Raw genomic sequence first — 19,606 nt, forward strand, 5'->3', positions numbered from 1 at the left:
GATCACCAATCAGTCAGTGAACTCGAAGGGTCTTTCTGTCTTCCTCTTCATCTCTAGAATGTCAGACACACATTGCTCACCCAGCTTCTTTAACATGGGTGAATCTGGGATACTGAATTTAGGTCTACATTCTTGTACTGAAATCAATTTGCAGGTCAAGCCATCTCTCCAGCCCTTTCTTATTTTGTCTTGAAACAAAATCCCATACAAGTCAGGCCACCTTTGAATCTACAACCCTCCTGCCTTTGTCTCTGAGTGCTGATATTATAGACATGTACTGCAATATTTACACTATTATTTATTTTTAAATATTAAAATGGCTATATTTTTAAATTACCCTGGTGTTGCAAAAAGGACTCTTGAAGGAAGATTCAGGCTCTAGTCTCAGCTTGCCTTTAGCTCTCTATGCTAATTAAGAATGCATTTGGCTAAGAGAAGATTCTAAAACTAAAATGCCTGAGTTCCATTCAATCTTGGCTCTGCCACTTGTGGTACTGTGCCCTGGAGCAGATGATTTACTACAGTCTTTCTTTGCCTTGGTTTCCCTGTTTATACAGTGTTGGTTGGAGTAAACAGCATCTGTCTCTCATGTGAGGCTGCTCTAATCCCAACCTTGTCAACGTGCACAGAGAAAACGTCTGGAGGTACACAGTGAAGTAAGACATCATTAGCAGTCATCATTGTGTGGGTTTGGGAAAATGAGATAAACTTCTTAGGACTTGGTTTCACCACTTATAAAGTGATTAAAATGAAGAGATTTGGGTTCTTCGCACACAGCATGTTAATCTTCTACATAGAAGAAATAGCCTTAGACTAAGTGTGTACAAACTACATTTAAAAAATTGTATTCTCTAAGATTTGGTAGGTACATTCTACAAAGGAGTCAACAAAAGCTAGAGTTGTTAGCTAAGACTTGTCAGCATGGATCGCAATAACGAACATGCAGGTTCCGTTCCTTCCCCCGTGTTTCCATGAGCAGCCACACAGGGAATACTCACTCAAATGGAGATGTAGATTTTATATATTGGGGTCCTGTACCTAAATGATAATTACCTAATGTTCCTGATGAGTGTTTGCACTTGAAGCAAATTAGCATTAAATTAAACAATTCAAGCCCAATGTCTTCTGCAATCAACTGCTAATATTAGACCATTTAAGTCTGAGAATAATTTCATGTTAATGTCTGTACACATATATACAGCAATTACACCCCAGATTTATCTTAAGGACAAAGAAAAGTTGTAGGCATACTTTCCTACAGCATAAATTTGGAAAAACAAATCAAAAGCTCCTGTGGAATCCAGGAAGCTCTGAACAGTGTCAGTCTGAACAATGGAAATCTTTAATTCAACTCTCAACTCACATTTAAAGAAGTGCACACAACTGACCAAGGTCAAACACACGTAGTCGCTAGGAGCTGAACTTTGTCCCCAGTGTGATGGTTAACCCTTGTGACCAGCCTTACTGGGTTTTACATCACCATGGAAACACACTTGTGGGTGCATCTAGGAGAGTGTTTCTAGAAAGGTTTACTGAAGAGGGGAAAAGCCAATCCTGAAATTGGGTGGTACCATGCCATGACCCAGAATCCCAAATAGAAATGACCTACGTACCAGCATTGATCTGCTTCCTGACTGAGGACACGATATGACCAGCTACTTTATGTTCCTGCTGCAGTGCCTTCCCTGTCATAATGGACAGTACCCCTCTTTCAACAGTAAACCAAAACAACCCTCCCCCACTTTTAAAGTTGCTTTTGTCAGATACTTTGTCACAGCCACAAAAAAAAGTGACAAATAAGACTCTGCATTTCTACTCTGGAGTTCAATAGCCCCATTACTAATGTGCACATGATTTCCCTTAGATCAGAAAAGCTAGAAGGCAAAGCAAGTATGCCATCCGGTCCTATCAGTAGCACTCACTGAATCCTAGTTTGCATCAGTATTTATCAGTCCAGATGAAAGTTCTAGGAACTGGGTTGAGGAACTGCTCATGTCCTAGGGAACAGACTGGAGAAATCATGATGTGGGGCAGGGGTAGAGGAATAGCACAGAAAGACTGGACACAATGGAAAGAACCTAGAAAAGTATCAAGTGAAGCCATAACTGCATTAACTGTTTCTCAGAGGTGAAATATCTCTTGACTGACAATACCCCATTTAGGAAGGTAAGTGTAGATAAAATGTGAGGACCAGAGGTTGTTGGAAGGCCCCAAAGTGGGTGATTTCATTTCTTTCAAGAAGAACTATCCCTAAGTCTAGACAAAAATGTAAAACAAAGGCAAATACAACAATACAAAAGAATGTGCCAGAAAACAAAAGTATATGAGAAAAGCTGCACAGATCCAGAGGCCATTTAGAGCCTAGAGTTTTGTGGAGTCTCTTTGGAAGTGATAGTGTAACAGTGGAAGAGAGAGAAGCAGGGACCAGAGCACTACTGAAACACAATGATGTAGCCCAAATAAATACTACTCAAGTCTGAACTGTTCAGAGGTATGGAAAGAGGTTCTGAGAGCAGTGGATGGCTCCAGAGCTAGTCCTCACAGCCCAAAGGTGCCTGGGATCTGCCCAAGAGTGAAAACCAGAAAGAAATCTTTCAGAGAAACCAAGGGACTCAAGTCCAAAGTAATCTAGTGGGAAGTAGCGACAGCAACATCCTGATATAACATTATTTGTCTTTACGATTTTGCATATTTTTAATTTGACAGCTAAAAATTTTCAGCAGAATATTACGTAATTTCCCGCAGATTATATGTATTGACATAAAAATAAAATCCCTGCATCACTCAGATGTAGTCACTGTAATTTGAATATCAAAACATCTTAACAACACCATTTAATATATGTGAAAAATATTTTTTGACATTTTTATAACTTCTCATCATTAAATTTATATCCACAGTGTACTTTCCTCTCAAAATTTTCCTTAATGTGAATAAACTTAAATTTTAAAGTGTGTGATTGATCACTCTTATGATATTTATCATTGATATTTGACATTTTATTTTATATACCTTTACTATAAGGTTCCAAGTGTAACAGACAAACCCAAACTTTTCCTGGTTGATTGACATCACAGTTACCATCAGAACAATTGGTGAACATGGAAAAAAATTAATAACTACAATTCTTACGAACAAAAATTTTATTGTAAAAATATCTTGATGAAATAGGTATTTAAAATATATTACATTGTTATATATAATCAATAGAATTAGTCCAGCTACTAGTAATTAATTTTATGATTTTAAGTATTAAATAGATATTATATTTCTAGTATAAATACTTTGACAAAAAAAGAATTTAATTGGTCTTTTAAATAGTGCACATCAAATTCAAAAAAAAAAATCAAGCCCATTGCATTCAGAATAATCTGCATCATTTAGGTCTTTGGCTCCTCTGAGATACTTTTCTTTCCAGCTAGTGTCATAGTCTAGGGATGAATATGAAAAATGGCTAAGGGAATGGCTTTCACTTAAGTACAAGCTTAAAACAACCATTTTAAAGACTTGATATACCCTACCACTCCTCTTTGTTCTTATCCAAGAGCCATACACTATTCCAGAATAAAATAGATAGAAAAGATAAAATAACTAGAGATTCCCACAACTCTTTCACTCCCAATTATACATTCTGCCATCTATCTGAATTCAGAAACCCCCACTCTAGAGAAAACATTTATAATGCCCTTCTCAACACAGAAATGCAAAATCCTTCAGAACTAATCACGGTGGCCCAAGAACTTTATTGTTACTGGATAAAGGCTTCTCCTTTATTTGATTCCCCACCCCCAGGATTTGGAGGGACAGGGGATCTGGGATGTGTAATAACCATAAGTTTCCTCTAAGAAGTTACAGAAATGCTAGCAAAACCCACATGCATTCCTGGGAGAGAAAAAAATGAAAATTGAAGATCTACAAATAGATTTACTTAAAATGCTATGTGCTTACATGTCTCCTGGGACTCTGTCAGGAAACTGAGAAAAGCAGTGCATCTAACGTGGTTCAGTGATCACCAGCCTACGTCACCTGAAAGACTCCTGTCAATGCGACCCGGGGACTGGTAGCACAATATACATGGGAGCAGACATGGAGGTTATTCAGCAATGCAGGGTGCCAAAGAATGCACAGCAAGCACATCCATGTAAAGTACTTACAAATTCTTGACTTTGCAGGAAGGAGAAAAATGTTCAAATGTCCTTCTGTGAGAGCAGGGACATTTTTCTCCCATATATGGTAAATACAGTAGCATAACTCATCTCCAATGGCTCGCTTCCCCTCGCAGGTATATGTTCACATGTGCTTGTGGCTATGGACAACTAAGATAAATACTGTGGTTGTCATCCTGTCCAGGCCACATCCAAGACTGTATTCTCTTTTTTTTCTCAGCTGTAGTGTATATTTAAGGCCTCTGGGAGCCCTATGGATGAAATCTAAAGACAAAATGATGCCTGGAGTTTCTGCCATCAGGGCTGAGAACTGACCTATTTCCATCTTCTTGGCCTGCATAGCAGTAGTGAGGTAATACTAGGTCTGAGGTACTAACTTTCTGGGCACTTCAGTTAAGTTTGTGATGAACCTGTACAAGTCAATTTCCTGAAACCCCCTCCCTATTACTGGGGAGACAGCTTAGACTATAGCCATGAAGGAAACCAGAATGTCTATACTGGCTAATTTTGGTTTTCAACTGGAGAGGCTCCAGAATCACCTAGGAGAGACATACTTCCGGGCATGCTTGTGATTTCTAGATTAAGTCAACTGAGGTAAGAAAACTCATCTTCTTATTTTACAGTCTAAAATTTATTGTTTAATGTGTGCAACTTCAGGGGATTTATTTTTCTGTACTTTAGTTTTTATCTTTAAATATGAAAGCACTACCATTTTCTTGACATTTTTTTATATTTATTTAGTCTGACTGTACATGTGTGCATATTCCTTGGCTTATATGTGTCAGCTAAAGGGTATCTGTTCTCTTCTTCCAAGATGTGTTCCCTTGACCCACAAGTATATCTCTAATACACTTATATCACACTCCTTGGTGCCTTTATTAACTCCAATAATACCTACAGCAGTCTTAAGAAAACTCATCTTAACTGTGAGTGGCACCATTCTACAGTTGGGTTCCCAGAGTGAATAAGGAGACCATGAACTGAGGACTGGCATTTACCTTTCTGCATCCTCCCTGCAGATGTGATATGACCTCACTGGCATCCCTACTGCCCTGACTTGGACTCATCTGCAAACGTAAAGTCAAAACAAACTTCTTTCCTCAAATTATTCCTAACAGATTTTTTGACAGCAATGAGTAATGAATACACCCCTTGCAAAAAAACTGGATTAACCACCCACCCCTGGTTGGATAAGCAGTAGAAGTGAAGGCTGTTTTCCATTTGCTTTTTCTCCCAGAAATCTATAAAATAAGATGGAAGAAACGTTTGGAAATTCTACTTCTCTGGCAAGTGCACTTGGGCTGTTTCTGCACTGCTATTTAATCTCACTGCAGTCTTGCTTCACCTGCTCTGGACAACTTGCTGGGCAAAATCTGAGAGTGGCAAACAGAATCAGAAGGACATGTTAGGCCAATTGTCAGAAAATATATATGTGGTTTCATGGCCATGACATCATGAACTGCCTTTCAGCCACCTAGAAGTCAACTGATCGCTGACAATGGACCCACTAAGGAGCTGGGTTATCCTTTGGGGCAGCAGCTTAAGGAAGATGAAGGATGCCACACAGACAGCTGAATTCCCTCTGCTCCATCTGCCACCAGCCTAAACAATACCCTCCTTACCAAGCAGTCAAAATACTATCAGTACACAATTACAAAATTAGGACACTCCTACAGCAAAAACTACTGTGTTCTTTTAAGGTAGAGTATACTTACAGTTAATAATATACAATCCAAAAAGTATCACCATGTACCTTGCGTAATTTCATTTACCCTGACCCAACCCACTTTAGCAGCAATGAGAGCTAAGGTTAGAAAGATTAAGTGACTTGGCCAACTGTGCAAAATGACTTAGTAGAAGTCAGGATTTGAACTCTTGGTTCAAAACCATATGCCTAGTCTATTACTTCCACCCCATGATGCCCATATTCATAGAAGTACAACCTGTTGAGAGAGAAGGACATTCAGCCCAATTTCAGTCTACTACCTCTCTCCTGCAGTCATTGCTGGCCCACCTTAGCTAGGGCAGCCCCTTATATTGCTGGGAAGCCCCACTACTCTACATGCAATATCCTGGAGGTTACGTCCAATGACCTTAGTACACTTCTCTTGTGTACTTCAAAGCATTTTGTTAGATTTTAATGTTCACTTCTGGGTTGAACATCTCCTGCATCCATCAAATATTCTGAAAACCCTTTATCTCCACATGTACATGATGAATACTTCTCATTGTCAACTTTACTACATTTGGAATCACCTAGGAGATACACTTCTAAGAATGCCTGTGAGAATGTTTTCAGAAATGGTTAACAAAGATGGAAGATATGGTACCCTGACTATGGGCAGTACCATTCAGCATGCTGGAATCCCAGGATGAATAAAAAGGGAGGAAGGAAGAAGTCTGCTGAGCATTAGCCATCTCTGCTCTCTACTTCCCTCTTCTCAAACATGAGGTGTACAAGCTGCATGTTCCTGCCGCTGTGAACTCCTGTCACAAGTCTCTCAAACTTGTGGGCCAAAATAAATCCATCTTCCCTTAAGATGCTTCTTGCCAGGCGTTTTGTCAATAACTAATCGTAGGTCCAAAACTGGACTTAATTATATTCCAGGAACAGTCAGGACAATGTGGAATAATATATCATTGTTGTTCTTGTATGAATTGCTTCACTATTTATATGTGATTTTAGAGAGATTATTCTGCCTTAATAGCCAACATAGCTCCATAGTGGTAAAGAAATGTCTCCAAAATGCATGCTGCCAAAAGCATTGCCCCAGGATCCATGCAGAAGTAAATATTTAACTTTTCAAAATGTGTTCCTACCAGTTTGAAATATACTACTTGGCCTTCTCCACCTGTATTGCTCAAATTATCAAGAGATACGTGTCTTAGAAATACACGGACAAAACAAATCAAAATCCCTGCTGCAGGGAGACAAAGATCTTGTGAATGTAAGAGGATACATCTCTGAGCTTGCCTGTGAAAGCATTTTCAAAGAGGTTTAAGGAGTCTAGAAAGCCCACACTGAGTCTGGGTGGTACCATCCCAAGGTAGCATGGATCCTTGAGAAGATCTACAAAGGAGAATGAGCATCATAGAAGATCCTATGCAGATAAAGAGGTTTTGTTTTACTTATATCAAGACACTCCAGATACAGGTTCCTTGTATCCTAGGTTTCTCTAGCATCGTAGGGAATGGCATTTAGTCCCTGGTTTAATAAACATGTGTGTACAACTCAACACCAGAAAACTTGTGTCTACAGCCAATATGTTTCCTGAAGTCACCACTGACTTTCAAGGGAATTTGCTAAGGTAAGATTCATCCAATCTTCAGGATGAGCATGGCAAGCTGGAACTGTAGGGGACTTGGAAGACATCACGGGGAAAAGCGGAGAAGAAAGGGGAAAAATACCAAAAGGGGAAGTTATCAGGAAGAAAATAAATATGAAGAAACATCAAGGACAGACTCTGTCATCCCTCCCTGAAAAACAGGGCTGTGGGAATTTACCTGTAACACAAGAGTAGCTAATACAAGTCAGCTGACAGGCCAGGCATCAGAGATCTGGGCAGTCATACCTCCCAATAGAACAGCAGCCAGCCAGAAGCTTAGGAATATGTACTACCCCAAATAAATTCAGAATGAGGGACAAGTGGAATGAAGCTTGGCCTGGGATGTCAGATACATGGCCCAATTCTCCAGAGAGTCTTGGCCTTTCCCACAACTCTCTGACATAAAGGCAGAAGAAATCCTTCCCCATGGCTTTTTGTTAGAACGAGATGCTCTACCCTTGCTTAGAAATTCCTCTGGTGAAATGGGACCCCAGAGTTTTAAGTCTTCTTCAGACTTCAATATTTCTGTTCATCATGCACTAGAATTTCTTGCCAACATGGACAGACTTGTTTTAATGCTTCAGTTTGTGACATGAACCCTAAAGTGAACACCCTCGCTCTTCCATGTCATTGGTAACATTGGTCCACTAAGAGTGCCTATCTCAGAGTCCCTGTGTCCAAGAGCCCCACTGTCCTTATGGCCCCAAAGAACAAATGCAGCCTTGAAACCCTCCTTCCATTTGTTTCTGAGTCTAAGGACAGGAAGAGTACACTTTGAGGACCCTCTTGTAGCCTGAGAGTACTTAGTACCAGCTGCACTGGCACAGGAGTAGGAACAGGGACCAAGGGAGGACTTGCAGGAGAATCAGGCCATAAGAGCCAGACCCTATGCAAAATGGGATACACACAGGAAAGGAAGAGAAGAATCTCTGAGCTCATCAGAGAGGCCGATTTTGGAGAAAATCAGACTTTTATTATTTATGGGAGGCTTTTATTTGGTGGTGGGAAAGAATGGTAAGAATGTGACACAGTATTCCTGGACTATAAATAACATGTAAATAGCTCTTATAATGAAAACCTTATGGAGCCGGCTGTATTGAGAGGCGTCAAGAGTAACAAAGTCAGGAGAGGGAAATAATGTGTATTTAACCCAGCCTGTCCACCTGCTCTTCACTTCTTCTTACTTTCATTCCTGAGAAAGTTTCACCTCGCAGATCATGCAGGGGGTTGGGAGGAGAGACATTAAGGACTTCAACATAGGCTCCGCTGTGAGCCAGTTTGTGGTACATCTGTTGTCAGACTACAGACTGTACCACACCCTCTTTCTGGAATCAAGTATGAGCCTGCCTAGAAGCAGAGGATGACATTTCTAGTGTTCTCTATGGCCAGGTTTTCAAAAGTTGGCTTATCCCCTTCCTGGTAGCTTATGTTCAAGATCAGCAGGACCCCTGTGTGCGCTGTGTGCTCAATAGGGAAGATTCAGGGAACTGAGAACAGTGCTGCAAGATACCCCAGGCTCTGGCATCACCTTGCCTTGTGACTGGCTAAATCTCTCTCCTCTCTGAACTCCAGTTCTCACATCTGGAAATTCCAGAGTGGGGTTAGATGTTCTGGAAACTCTGACTGAATCTTGATAATCTCCACATAGATGCTGGAATGGACAATGGTGGTTTGAAGAGGGTTCCTCTAAAGGATACTTTGCATTTTCTCCCAGTCTGGCTGAATCACTCAGTGCCCCTCCCTTCATGCTGATCCCACAGTATCCTCTGTCTCCCAATCCACACTGACCTGCACTTCCCGTGTGAGGGCCAGTTCCAGTAGCTGGCCAAAGTGCTGGCCCAGCATGCTCAGGGTCTCACTCACACAGGCCTTCATTGACTTCAGAACTTGCTCATTTTCCACCTGGAGGCACCTGAGAGGAAGAACCAGAGAGTGAGCCACCAGACAGGGTACTTGGTTGTACCACAGCTGTGGCTAGGGCAAACCTGGCTTGCTCAAAGTATGATGTGTGGGAAGAATAGACTAGAGGGAAGACACTGATCACAAGAGAATCAGAGATGGAATCTGCCAACCTGATTGTCCCCTGGCCTATTGGTATATAGAGAAGTGCTGACTCATCACATTTCCCTGTTTTTGGAAAGTGCTATCACCAGGGAGTGGCAAAGTCAGTGAGTTCTCCCTGGGATAGTGGGCTGTCATTAAGGTTAAGTAGTCTGGTTTCAGTGGTGCCTGGGGTGGAGGAGCAGTTAACTTTGGAGAAGGTAGTGCTCTCTCTCTATAGAGCCTGTAAGAATTGCTGCCTATGCTCAAACAAGACTCAAACAATGGCAATACCAATGACACATTAACATGGACAAAGGTCAAGTTTGAGGATCCCACCTCAGACAAAGACTCACAGGCAATGAATGACTATAGGAGAAGAATTAGCCTTGCTTCTTATAGGTTGTTCAATCCAAAGTGCTCAGCCATCAAACTATGTACACAATACCACCAAAATTAAAAAAAATAGACTCAGAAAGTTGTGTGTGTGTGTGTGTGTGTGTGTGTGTGTGTGTGTGTATGAGAGCATGCACACACACATCATATGCAGACATATATACACAGGAATGTATGTATATAATAATAAAATAACCAAATTAAAAAGACTATTAGTTGACAGTGAGGGCATGAGATGGCATTGAGGGAGAAAAATAATATGGTTCTATTTCAGTTTGAAACTTATTTTTAACAAGGAAAACAAAGAATTGCTACCACAATATGGGGGAAAAAGCTGCTTCCAAAGTTTTTCTTCACAGACAAGAAAAGCAGAGGGGACTAGTTGAAGTCCACCCCATGACCTGAGAATACTCTATCCAGAAAGGAAAAAGACTCTCTGGCTTCCCACAGATGCCAGATTCCAGGTCTAAGGCATGATGGGTAAAGGAACATGTCAACAAACACTCTGGATATATGTCAATATGAGGTTGAGTGTGTATGTGTGCATCTGAGTGTGAACCCATGTATGTTTATGCTCTGAGAGAGTGGGGAGGGGCTGTGGGTGGATGTCTGTGGTCGTATGAGTGTGTGTTTATGTGGCTGTGAGAGAGAGAGAGGGTGTCTGTGAACAGCTCTGACTCTGTGCATATGTGTGGATGTGTGAGTTCAGCATTCATGTTACCTGGCTCTTGCCTTAAGATTATAGTCCAAAGGAGTTCTCCAAACCTGAAGGAAACCTTTCCCCATTATTTCATTACCTCAAACAACTTTCCACTAACACCCAAGGCTCTTTTCTGCCTTTCCCTAGCCTCTGATCATGGGACAAAAGCCTCATGGGAATCTTTCATTACTTCATTTTACTTTTTGGTTTTTATTATGTAGCCCTTGCTGGCCTGAAACTCATTATGCAAAATATGTTGGACTTGTAGCGATCCTCCTGCCTCTGCCTTCTAAGAGCTGCAATTACAGACATGCATCACTATACTGACTTCAAGATAAACTTTCGAGCTTTCTGAGAATGCCCAGGTAAAGAAACTCCAGCCTACCACCACCTAGTGCAACCACCGACACCCAGAGAAGAGACTAGTCCCTTCCAGAGCCAGAAGGCCAGCTGGTCAAGCAGAGAGCACAGGGTGTACTCACCTCTCCGTGACCGCAGAGAGCTCAGAGCATTTCTCCATGAGCAGCTTCTCCGCCTGTAGTAAACAGAAAAGATCAGTGTGATTCCATTGAGGACCAGCTGCTGCACTGAACACTCTGGGACATAAAGGTGGAGGGAAAAAGAGGCAGAGAAATGAGAACACACTATGACCTGGGACGTAGATAGCCAAGGAGGTCAAGGCCAGCTGCTTTGAGAGACTAAGGAAAGCTGGCGTGCAATAATTAGTTATACTGTGGGATCTGGGAAGCCTCCAGGAGGAAGAGCTGTTTAAGCTGAGTTTAAAGAATAAATGGACACTCACTGCCTGGACAAGGAAGGAAGAAAACGTTTAAGGTGAAAGATGAAAGAAAGAGAGAGAGAAATGATGATGAGGAGGGTAGATGGTCAGTGGTTCACTTTTGACTTTGGGAAGATTCTAATGCATTTGGGAATCAGAAAAGCTGGATCGGAACCTTCCTCACATCATCCCCTGCTTAACTTGGGGCAAATGGCTCAGCTTCAAGTGTCTATCTTCTCAACTATGATACTACAATACTAATCTTAACTGCTTGACATGTTTTACATGTTATAACCCTGTCATCCTCCTGGAAAACATGCTGCTATACCTATAAGCACTAAGACATAGAGGAGTCAAGTAACTTGCCAAAGTCACACAGTGTAGACTGACAATTGAAGTCACACAGTCTGTACTCAGGTTTTCTTTTTAATATAGTTACCCACTGTCAAGCTGCTCACAGTGGGTATACAGGGTAAATGAGGTATTTATAAAAAAATTGAAAATACCTGCCACAATGCCTTGCATAATTATATATTCATTTCATGTCCTCACTATCCTTCTCTACTTTGTTAGACAAGAGAGGCTACTGGTCAGGAAAGGTTCAGACCCCAGAACTCAGGAAGGCATTCCCACGCCCAGCACCTACTAGCTCTATCCCAACATGGCTGACCTGGCCCATTTCCTGTGAGGTTGTCCTGCTGATGGAGCTGTACTCGCTGACCATGGAGCGTGCATGGCACGTCAGACGCACACTCATGCTGTGCACACGTGCCCAGCGGTCCTGGGCCAGCTTCTGCCCGATCCTTCGAAGCTCTGTGCTGATGACCCAGCCCCGCTTCAGGAGCAGCTGTAGAGGATCTCCTGGGCCAGGACCACCTGCCAGGATAAGGTCACCTTGCATGTCTTCCTCCAGGCTGATGGGCTTTGCCTGCAAGACGCACATGCACTCGCACTCAGTCATGAGCTTCAGGTCCTCCATCCAGCGCTGAACCGAGTCCACCTGCATGAAGTGTAGCCTGCAACCATAGAACAGTGGCAGGGTGACTGCCAACACCCCACACTTCCCAGACAGTTCCCATCCCAGGCCACCAGTGTTCACAGAGCATCTAGTTTAAGCTCAGCATTGCATTTCTGATTCTCTCCGTTATTTCTCATGATCGCTATCCAACAGCTAATAAGATGGAGGTGCAATGCTCTGAGGGCAGGTGACCAGGCCAATGAATGACAGGCCATGAATCCTGACAGAAGGTATCAAGTAAAAGGGGCATAAAGTAAGTTGTGGTAGACCTACATGGGCATATTGAGTGCATTTTCTTAAAGTAATGCCTTCCTGAAAGTTGGTAGCAATGAAAACAATTTCCTAAAGAGGAAGAAAAGGCAATATACAGAGTACAAACAAAAAAGAAGACAATGATACACAAATGATACTCTAGAGAAAATGTTCAAAGGAAAGATAGAAATCTTAAGGGTTCTTTAGGGATGATGGCATCAAAGTCTTTCCCTTCGGTCTTTCAACTTTCCTCTAATTTCCAGTTTGTCTATAGTGCAAATGTAAGCTGATGATGAAGCAGATTAACTCCATTTACTCAGTAACTTCAGACATTAATGAGATACTGAACACATTATGAGTTCAATGTATTTAGTACTGTGTATGTGTCAGTACTGTGGGGAAGCCAACACTGGGTTTCCACTCACAAGGAGCTTCTGGGCATCTTAAAGGAAGATGTGTGAGAAATGAGAAGATACAGGAGCCCTCACCATCATCTTCCAGCACGACAGTACAGTTGATTGCAACCTTCATCAGTCATGTATGAACTATGAATAAGCCGGGCACTGGGATTCATTGCTCACTGCTTCTAGTGTGAATGCAAACATGACTGTCCACTTCATGCCACTGCTGCAATGCCTTCCCAGTGAACTGAATTCTCTCAAATCATAAGCCAAGATAAACTCTTCTGTACGTTACTTTTCTCAGGTATCTGGTCACAGCAATTATTTGGATGTAATTAATACTCTTCCCAGGCAGAAAGACAAAGCTTTGGCATTAAGATGTATTAATCCGATCCCCTCCCTGTGCTGCCAAACTAAGCATAGAGTCACAGCAACTGGAGCTGTTGCCCACACACGATGCTGATGATGGAACTTCGGCTGTTGAGGAGAAACTCCAGGATTACTAGGGTCCAAGTGTCATTTCTGATGCCTGTTAGCTACAGAACTCTGTCTGAAACACATGAGAATCTCTAGGCAGATTTTAGTCAGCACCCTCCCAAAGACTGAAGGTCTTCTGGGGATTGAGAGCAAAATGAAGCTGACCTTTCAGACAAAGATAAGGAAAGGCACTCTCAGAGGAGTCAGCTGTACTGTTGTTTGGACACATGGAAGCAAAAGAGGTATGTTTGAGATAGGCCAGTCAAAGAGACAGTGAGTCAGTCCTTCAGGTTAGATTTGTGCATTTGGAAGAGCAGGAACAGTGAGGAGACAGAAAGAACAGAAACCACATCTTGAGGGTAGGATCCAATCACACTGAAAGCCCTGGCACACTGTTGAAGGGTGATGGGACATCATAGAGGGCTGGAGACTGGAAGAGACTAAAGATAGGTAAATCACAGCATTAAGAACCAGATGCCAGGGCCAGCTTTCAGTATACTCCTTGAGAATGAATATGAGCAAGAATACTGGATTTTCTGAGTGGAGACACACTCATCCCTGGCTGGCCAGGATGTGTTAGCCAGCTCTCTGTGACTGCAACAAAGCACTCGAGGTGATTTATAAAGCAGGCAAGAACTGGTTCTGTTCATAGTTTCAAAGCTTTCAGTCCATGGTTACCTGATTCCATTGCTTTGGGGACTATGGTAAGATATAAATGCTTCCTTCAATGCCCATCTACTCCCACCCCCGTAATCTCACTGGCTTTCCCTAAGGCCCTGCCTCTCATTCCTCTTCTCAACAGCACCAGCTGGAAACAAAGTGTTCAACAAAGGAGCCTTTGGAGAACATCTAGGAACCAAACCATAACAAGTATCAGGACCCTCAGTACAACCTCCAAGGGGAAGCCAGGAAGGAGAGAAGGAGACTAGAGCCACAAATGCCCCAAGCCTAGACCATCCTGGAAAGCCTGTAGACCCAATGCTCAAGCATTGGTCAAACTCCTCACCTCTGACCCACAGAGGAGGCACACTCAGTCTTTGCTCTTTAAAATCTATGATAAAGATGAGAAAGACAGCGCGAATTTAGAAGCTGTGTAAATTACAGTCTCAATTGATTCCTCATTCTCCTGGCAAATGTAGATTGACAAAACTATTGATTTCTCTGGGATATGTGTTTGTGCCTGTATGTCTGTTCGTGGTTATGAATTCATCTAGGTGTCTATATTACTAGACGTCCTCCTGTGTGTTTGTGTATGGATTTATCTCCCAACTTTCGAAAGTGCTGAGATGTGTGTGTGTGTGTGTGTGTGTGTGTCTTTACCAGTCTCATGTCACATAAACTTGATTAAAAACAAAGGAGTTGGGGCTTGAGCGTGGGCTCAATGACTCAGTTAAAAGAAAGAGACAAGTAACTCTGTGGTGAAGACTGACACCATATGGCCTGATGATCAGGGTCAGCATCAGGCTGTTAGATCATGTTGATCATGTTGACAGCATGCATCCGTCCAGTATGTTAAGAGGGGCATGTCAGAACTGTGTTTTTTGTTTGTTTGGTTGTTTGTTTGTTTGCTTGTTTGTTTTTTCAAAATATATGACTTCAATCTCATGGTGAAAAAGCATCAGACAAATCCTAATTATGGCTTTGTGCTGCCTAGTTTTATGTCAACTTGACACAGCTAAAGTGCTTTTAGAACAGGGACACTCAGTTAAGAAAACTCCCCCATTAGATTGGCATTTGAGGAACCTGTGGTGCATTTTCTTGATTGCTGATGTGGGAAAGCTCAGCCCATTCTGGGTGGTACCACTTCAGGGTAGGTGGTCTAGCGGATGAAAAAAAGAAAAACAAATATCTAAATAAGCCATGAGGAATAAGCCAGTAAGCCCTCCTCTATGACCTGTTTCAGCTCCTGCCTTCCAGTTCCTGTCTCTGATTTCTGTTGACTCCCTTTGATGACATGATATGAAAGTGTGAGCTGAAAGAAACGCTTTTCTCCCCGAGTTGCTTTTGGTAGTGGTTTTTTGTCACAGCAACAGAAACCCTAGCTAAGATGAGAATCACACTACAAAACAATATGGCTCTGTCTTAAAACTGTCAAAGTCATCAAAACAAGAAAAAATGGGAGGAACTGTCATAAACCAGAGGAGACCTAGGAGATATGCTGAGAATATAGAAGATAATGTTCTGGGAGGAATCCTGAAACAGAACAGCGGCCTGTGTGGGCAAACTGAGGAACTCTAGATATCATCTGAAGTGCAGTTAAACAGTAATGGATCTATGACCATTCCTTAGTGTGACAAATAAAACTTATGAATAATCAGGGAACCTGGGCACGGAGCCAGGAGAGACACATCCTACTGTCTCTGCAACTTTCTATACATCTAAAGCTGTCGCCATATGGGCAATGTTGTTTTTAAAACAATGACGTTTCTCCCTATGCTTCTTCCTTAATCAAAAGCCTGAGCTGAGCTGGTTGTCCCACCATATGTAATGAGTCCCTCAGGAGGAAGGCTGGTGGGACCTGGCTAATGAGGTAGGAGTGGGGGCTTCTTCAGAGAACCTTGGAGTGAAAGGAAAGGGGAACACTGCTTGGTCTGTGGGGCAAACCCACTGACTTTGTTGTCCAGTGGGGGCCTCCTGATTTGTCCTTAAAACTTACTGTAGCTGAATCTCAGGTGGCTTCTTGGGCCTGTATCTTCTGCTCCCTCTGAAGCCATGCCTTAAGACCCCTCTGATTAGGTCTCAATGCCCTGTCTCCTTCCTCAATCATAAAAAATAAACAGTGTTAGTGTTATGGTTTGCCCAGACCAGGGAGTGGCACTATTAGGTGTGGCCTTGATGGAGTAGGTGTGTCACTGGGTGTGGGCTTTAAGACCATCATCCTAGCTGCCTAGAAGCCAGTATTCTGCTAGCAGCCTTCAGAGGAAGATGTAGAACTCTTAGCTCCTCCTGTACCATGCCTGCCTGGCTGCTGCTGTGTTCCAGCCTTGATGAAAATGGACTGAACCTCTGAACCTGTAAGTAGCCTCAATCAAACGTTGTTCTTATAAGAGTTGTCTTGGTCATAGTGTCTATTCACAGCAGTAAAACCCTAACTAAGACAGCCAGAGTTTCCTGGGTTGGTAGCCTATTGTCATCCATCTCAAGTTAACAAGGCTTGTACAGTGAATGAGTGTCATGCAAGGATAGACAAAGCCTGCACAGACAGCTTCGAGGTCATTTTCCTTTTCCTGAGATTGTTATTGAAATTTAACACATGTACATAAAAGTACAAGATTGAGCTGGATACATTTTCATATGGTCTATGTACACACATTGTTTCAGGGAAGAAACAATTTCTTATATGATAATGTCAGCACTCAGGAAGCAGAGACCAGAGGATTGCTTCAAGTTCAAGGACACCCCAGACTACATTGTGAGTTCCAGGCCAACTTGAGTAACAGAGTTGGACCCTGCCTCAAAGAATAAAGAGGGAGGGGGTGGTGTTACCAGCCCCAGGGCTCCCTGATACCTTTTCTATGCCATTATTCCACTAGAATCTCCAGGATTCTGATTCTTTTCCAAATAAGCCAGCTTTTTTCCATAAGCTTTTTACACTTCTTTGAGGCTTACCATCATCATATTTAAAATACAACAAATAGATCCTCCTACTTAGGGCTCATGGAAGATACGAGCGTATCAGTGAGTGAGAGGGTCAGACAGGCTGCGTGGCAGTTTGCTGCTCCTCACAGTTAACAGGACAATAACTAGAAATGCACTAATGATGAGCACTTACTAAACACAACACACACTCTCAGCCCAGCCCTGTGCCAAGAGCTTTACATGAATTCTTGCATTTGCTCCCCAGAACAATAGTCTCGATTAGGCATCATTTGGCCTGAGAGGAGACAAGTGAGATGTAAAAACTAAACTCTAAGAAAAAAAAAAAAGGCACAGCCCTGAGATCAAACCTTGATCCCTCTGCCTCGGGAGCCTACCCTTGACCTTTATAGTCATACATAGTAGGCATCAAAACTATGTAAGTGAGCCGATTCCACCTGGCAGGAGTGAAGAGGCCTTACAGTGAGAGCTGGAAATAAGTTATGTACTTGCAAAGATAAAGTATAAATATTTCTTCCCCTACGGTAAAAATGTAAGACTGGGGCAAAGTAGCTACCCCCCTTCCAAAAAAAAAGACATGATAATAATGATTTCATTTTCAAATAGAAATAGTTGAAGCAGATGTTAAGAGGAACCGGAGAAAGCTTCTGTGTATGACATTTCACAAATGTCCCTGTCCTTGCTCTACATGGTAGAACTCGGGCCTTAGCAACTGCTGCCCCATTCTCTGAGTGGTGATTCTCTAAGGAGTACTGCCTAAAGTTCCCAGGGGGAAATGCCTGTCCCCACCTGACATCAATAATATACAAAACATTCTCTACCAGCTGGAAACAAGGCTTAGAATAGTGAGAGCTATCTCCCCAGCCAGCCCTGGCCGGCCTGCTTCAGTGACCCTCTGATGCTGCTGCCTGACAGCCTGTGCTGTGGTGCACATGCAGCTGACTTCTTGTCCTGCCATCATGATGGGTCAAGGCATTTCCTCAAGAGTCTCAGGAGCTCCCACAGTTTACCTCATGTGTCCTTGCCTGGTTAATCACAGGAGAAGCTGACTCAGATCTGTCTCCCACTAACTCTTAGACAAACTGGCCTCTAGTGGCCTCTAATGTCATACCCAAGCATGTCCCCTCCTCTTGGCTGCCTTCCTTTCTGGCTCAAGGCATCCACTTAGTACCCCAGTGGACAGTTCTGTTAGCAATTCCTTCTACCTTTTAGGTACTGGCTCCAGGCATGGCTTGGGTCTTTTGAGTATCACTGTGGTTTCTTGTGGCCACCACTGTTTCCTGGATTACCTGGCTTCAGATCCCCGCTCTGACATCTGCTGAATTGCCTGGGTAAATTACATGGCTTCTCTGTGCTCTAGAGTCTTTGTTGGCAAGTAGGGAAAGGTCTTAGTGCCTCATTCCCAGACTTTTGGCCATTATTAAATGAAGTGATTGTTATATTCATATATTTAAATATAATGGAAATATATTTACATTGATATATTTATTTTATAAAATATATAATACTGGGCAGACAATAATATTTTATGTGTAGTTATTACTAGAGAAATTTTAATAAATCTGCGTATGCACCACCATTAGATACTTAGAAGTGAACAAAACAGGAAACATTCTATAAACATGGTGTGACATAGTTTTTTCCATCTCTCTAAATCCCCGCATAAAAACTCGATGGAGCAACTATGAAACAGAGTTTTTCATAGATAAGAAGTACTAAAGGCTGAGATGAACTTGCTTTCCCACCAACGGCAAATATGAAGACTGAAGATGTTGGGACACAACAACAGCGGATGGCCTCTTGTGAGAAGATTGGGGAAGCAGAAGACGGTAACTGATGAATGCAGACAGAGAGACCACATAGTGTGTCATGGTATTTACTAGAAAGCATGATAGAACTGTTTGAGAACCGCACTGCAAGGACAAGGATGTGCTCAGCTCTTCACTCTCTGGGGATCAGATGAATAGTATGTATCCTCAACACTGGCCTGCCAGGAAGCTCTTCTATCAAAACAAGGGGAGTGTGAGGGACACCAGAGGCAGAGGAAGGAGGGATAGAGCTAGAAATCCTGAATGGCCAAAGTAGGAAGTCAGAAGTGTGTCCTAAACCCCAGCTGCTCCTGAAAGCTCCTGATGCCTAACTTCACATAACACCAAGCAACACCAAGCACTTAAATCTCACGCTACCTACAGCTACTGTTTAAAAAAAAAAAAAAAAGACCCAAACCAAAACCCCCAGAGAATATAATACTATTCCTACAATGAGAAAATGAGAGAAAAGCATACTCACAAGGACTTACTATCTGATTAAAGGCTTAAATTTTTAAGAAAATTAGGCAAGATTTGAAGGAGAAGCATAAATTCTCAGAATGAAGATGACCTAATTCAGGGAAGAGTTATAAATGAAATAAGCACATTCATTTCAGATAGTGAGGAAACAATGGTAACACTAAACC

The 19,606-nt window shown here is 42.3% G+C and overlaps 1 protein-coding gene across 2 annotated transcripts in view; it reads right to left on the bottom strand.

Moving 5' to 3' along the window:
- Positions 1-19,606, bottom strand: part of Insc (INSC spindle orientation adaptor protein) — an 81,642-nt gene that overhangs the window by 44,428 nt on the left and 17,608 nt on the right. For both annotated transcript variants that reach the window (XM_028778221.1, XM_028778222.1), the window contains exons 2-4: positions 12,077-12,422; positions 11,111-11,163; positions 9,281-9,404 (exon numbers count right to left, since the gene is read on the bottom strand). In XM_028778221.1, the coding sequence (XP_028634054.1) occupies positions 9,281-9,404; positions 11,111-11,163; positions 12,077-12,422 (523 nt within the window). The remainder of the gene's footprint in view (positions 1-9,280; positions 9,405-11,110; positions 11,164-12,076; positions 12,423-19,606) is intronic.

The sequence above is a fragment of the Grammomys surdaster genome, unplaced genomic scaffold (genome assembly GCF_004785775.1).
Source record: "Grammomys surdaster isolate TR1022 unplaced genomic scaffold, NIH_TR_1.0 330, whole genome shotgun sequence".
Classification (NCBI taxonomy): Eukaryota; Metazoa; Chordata; class Mammalia; order Rodentia; family Muridae; genus Grammomys; species Grammomys surdaster.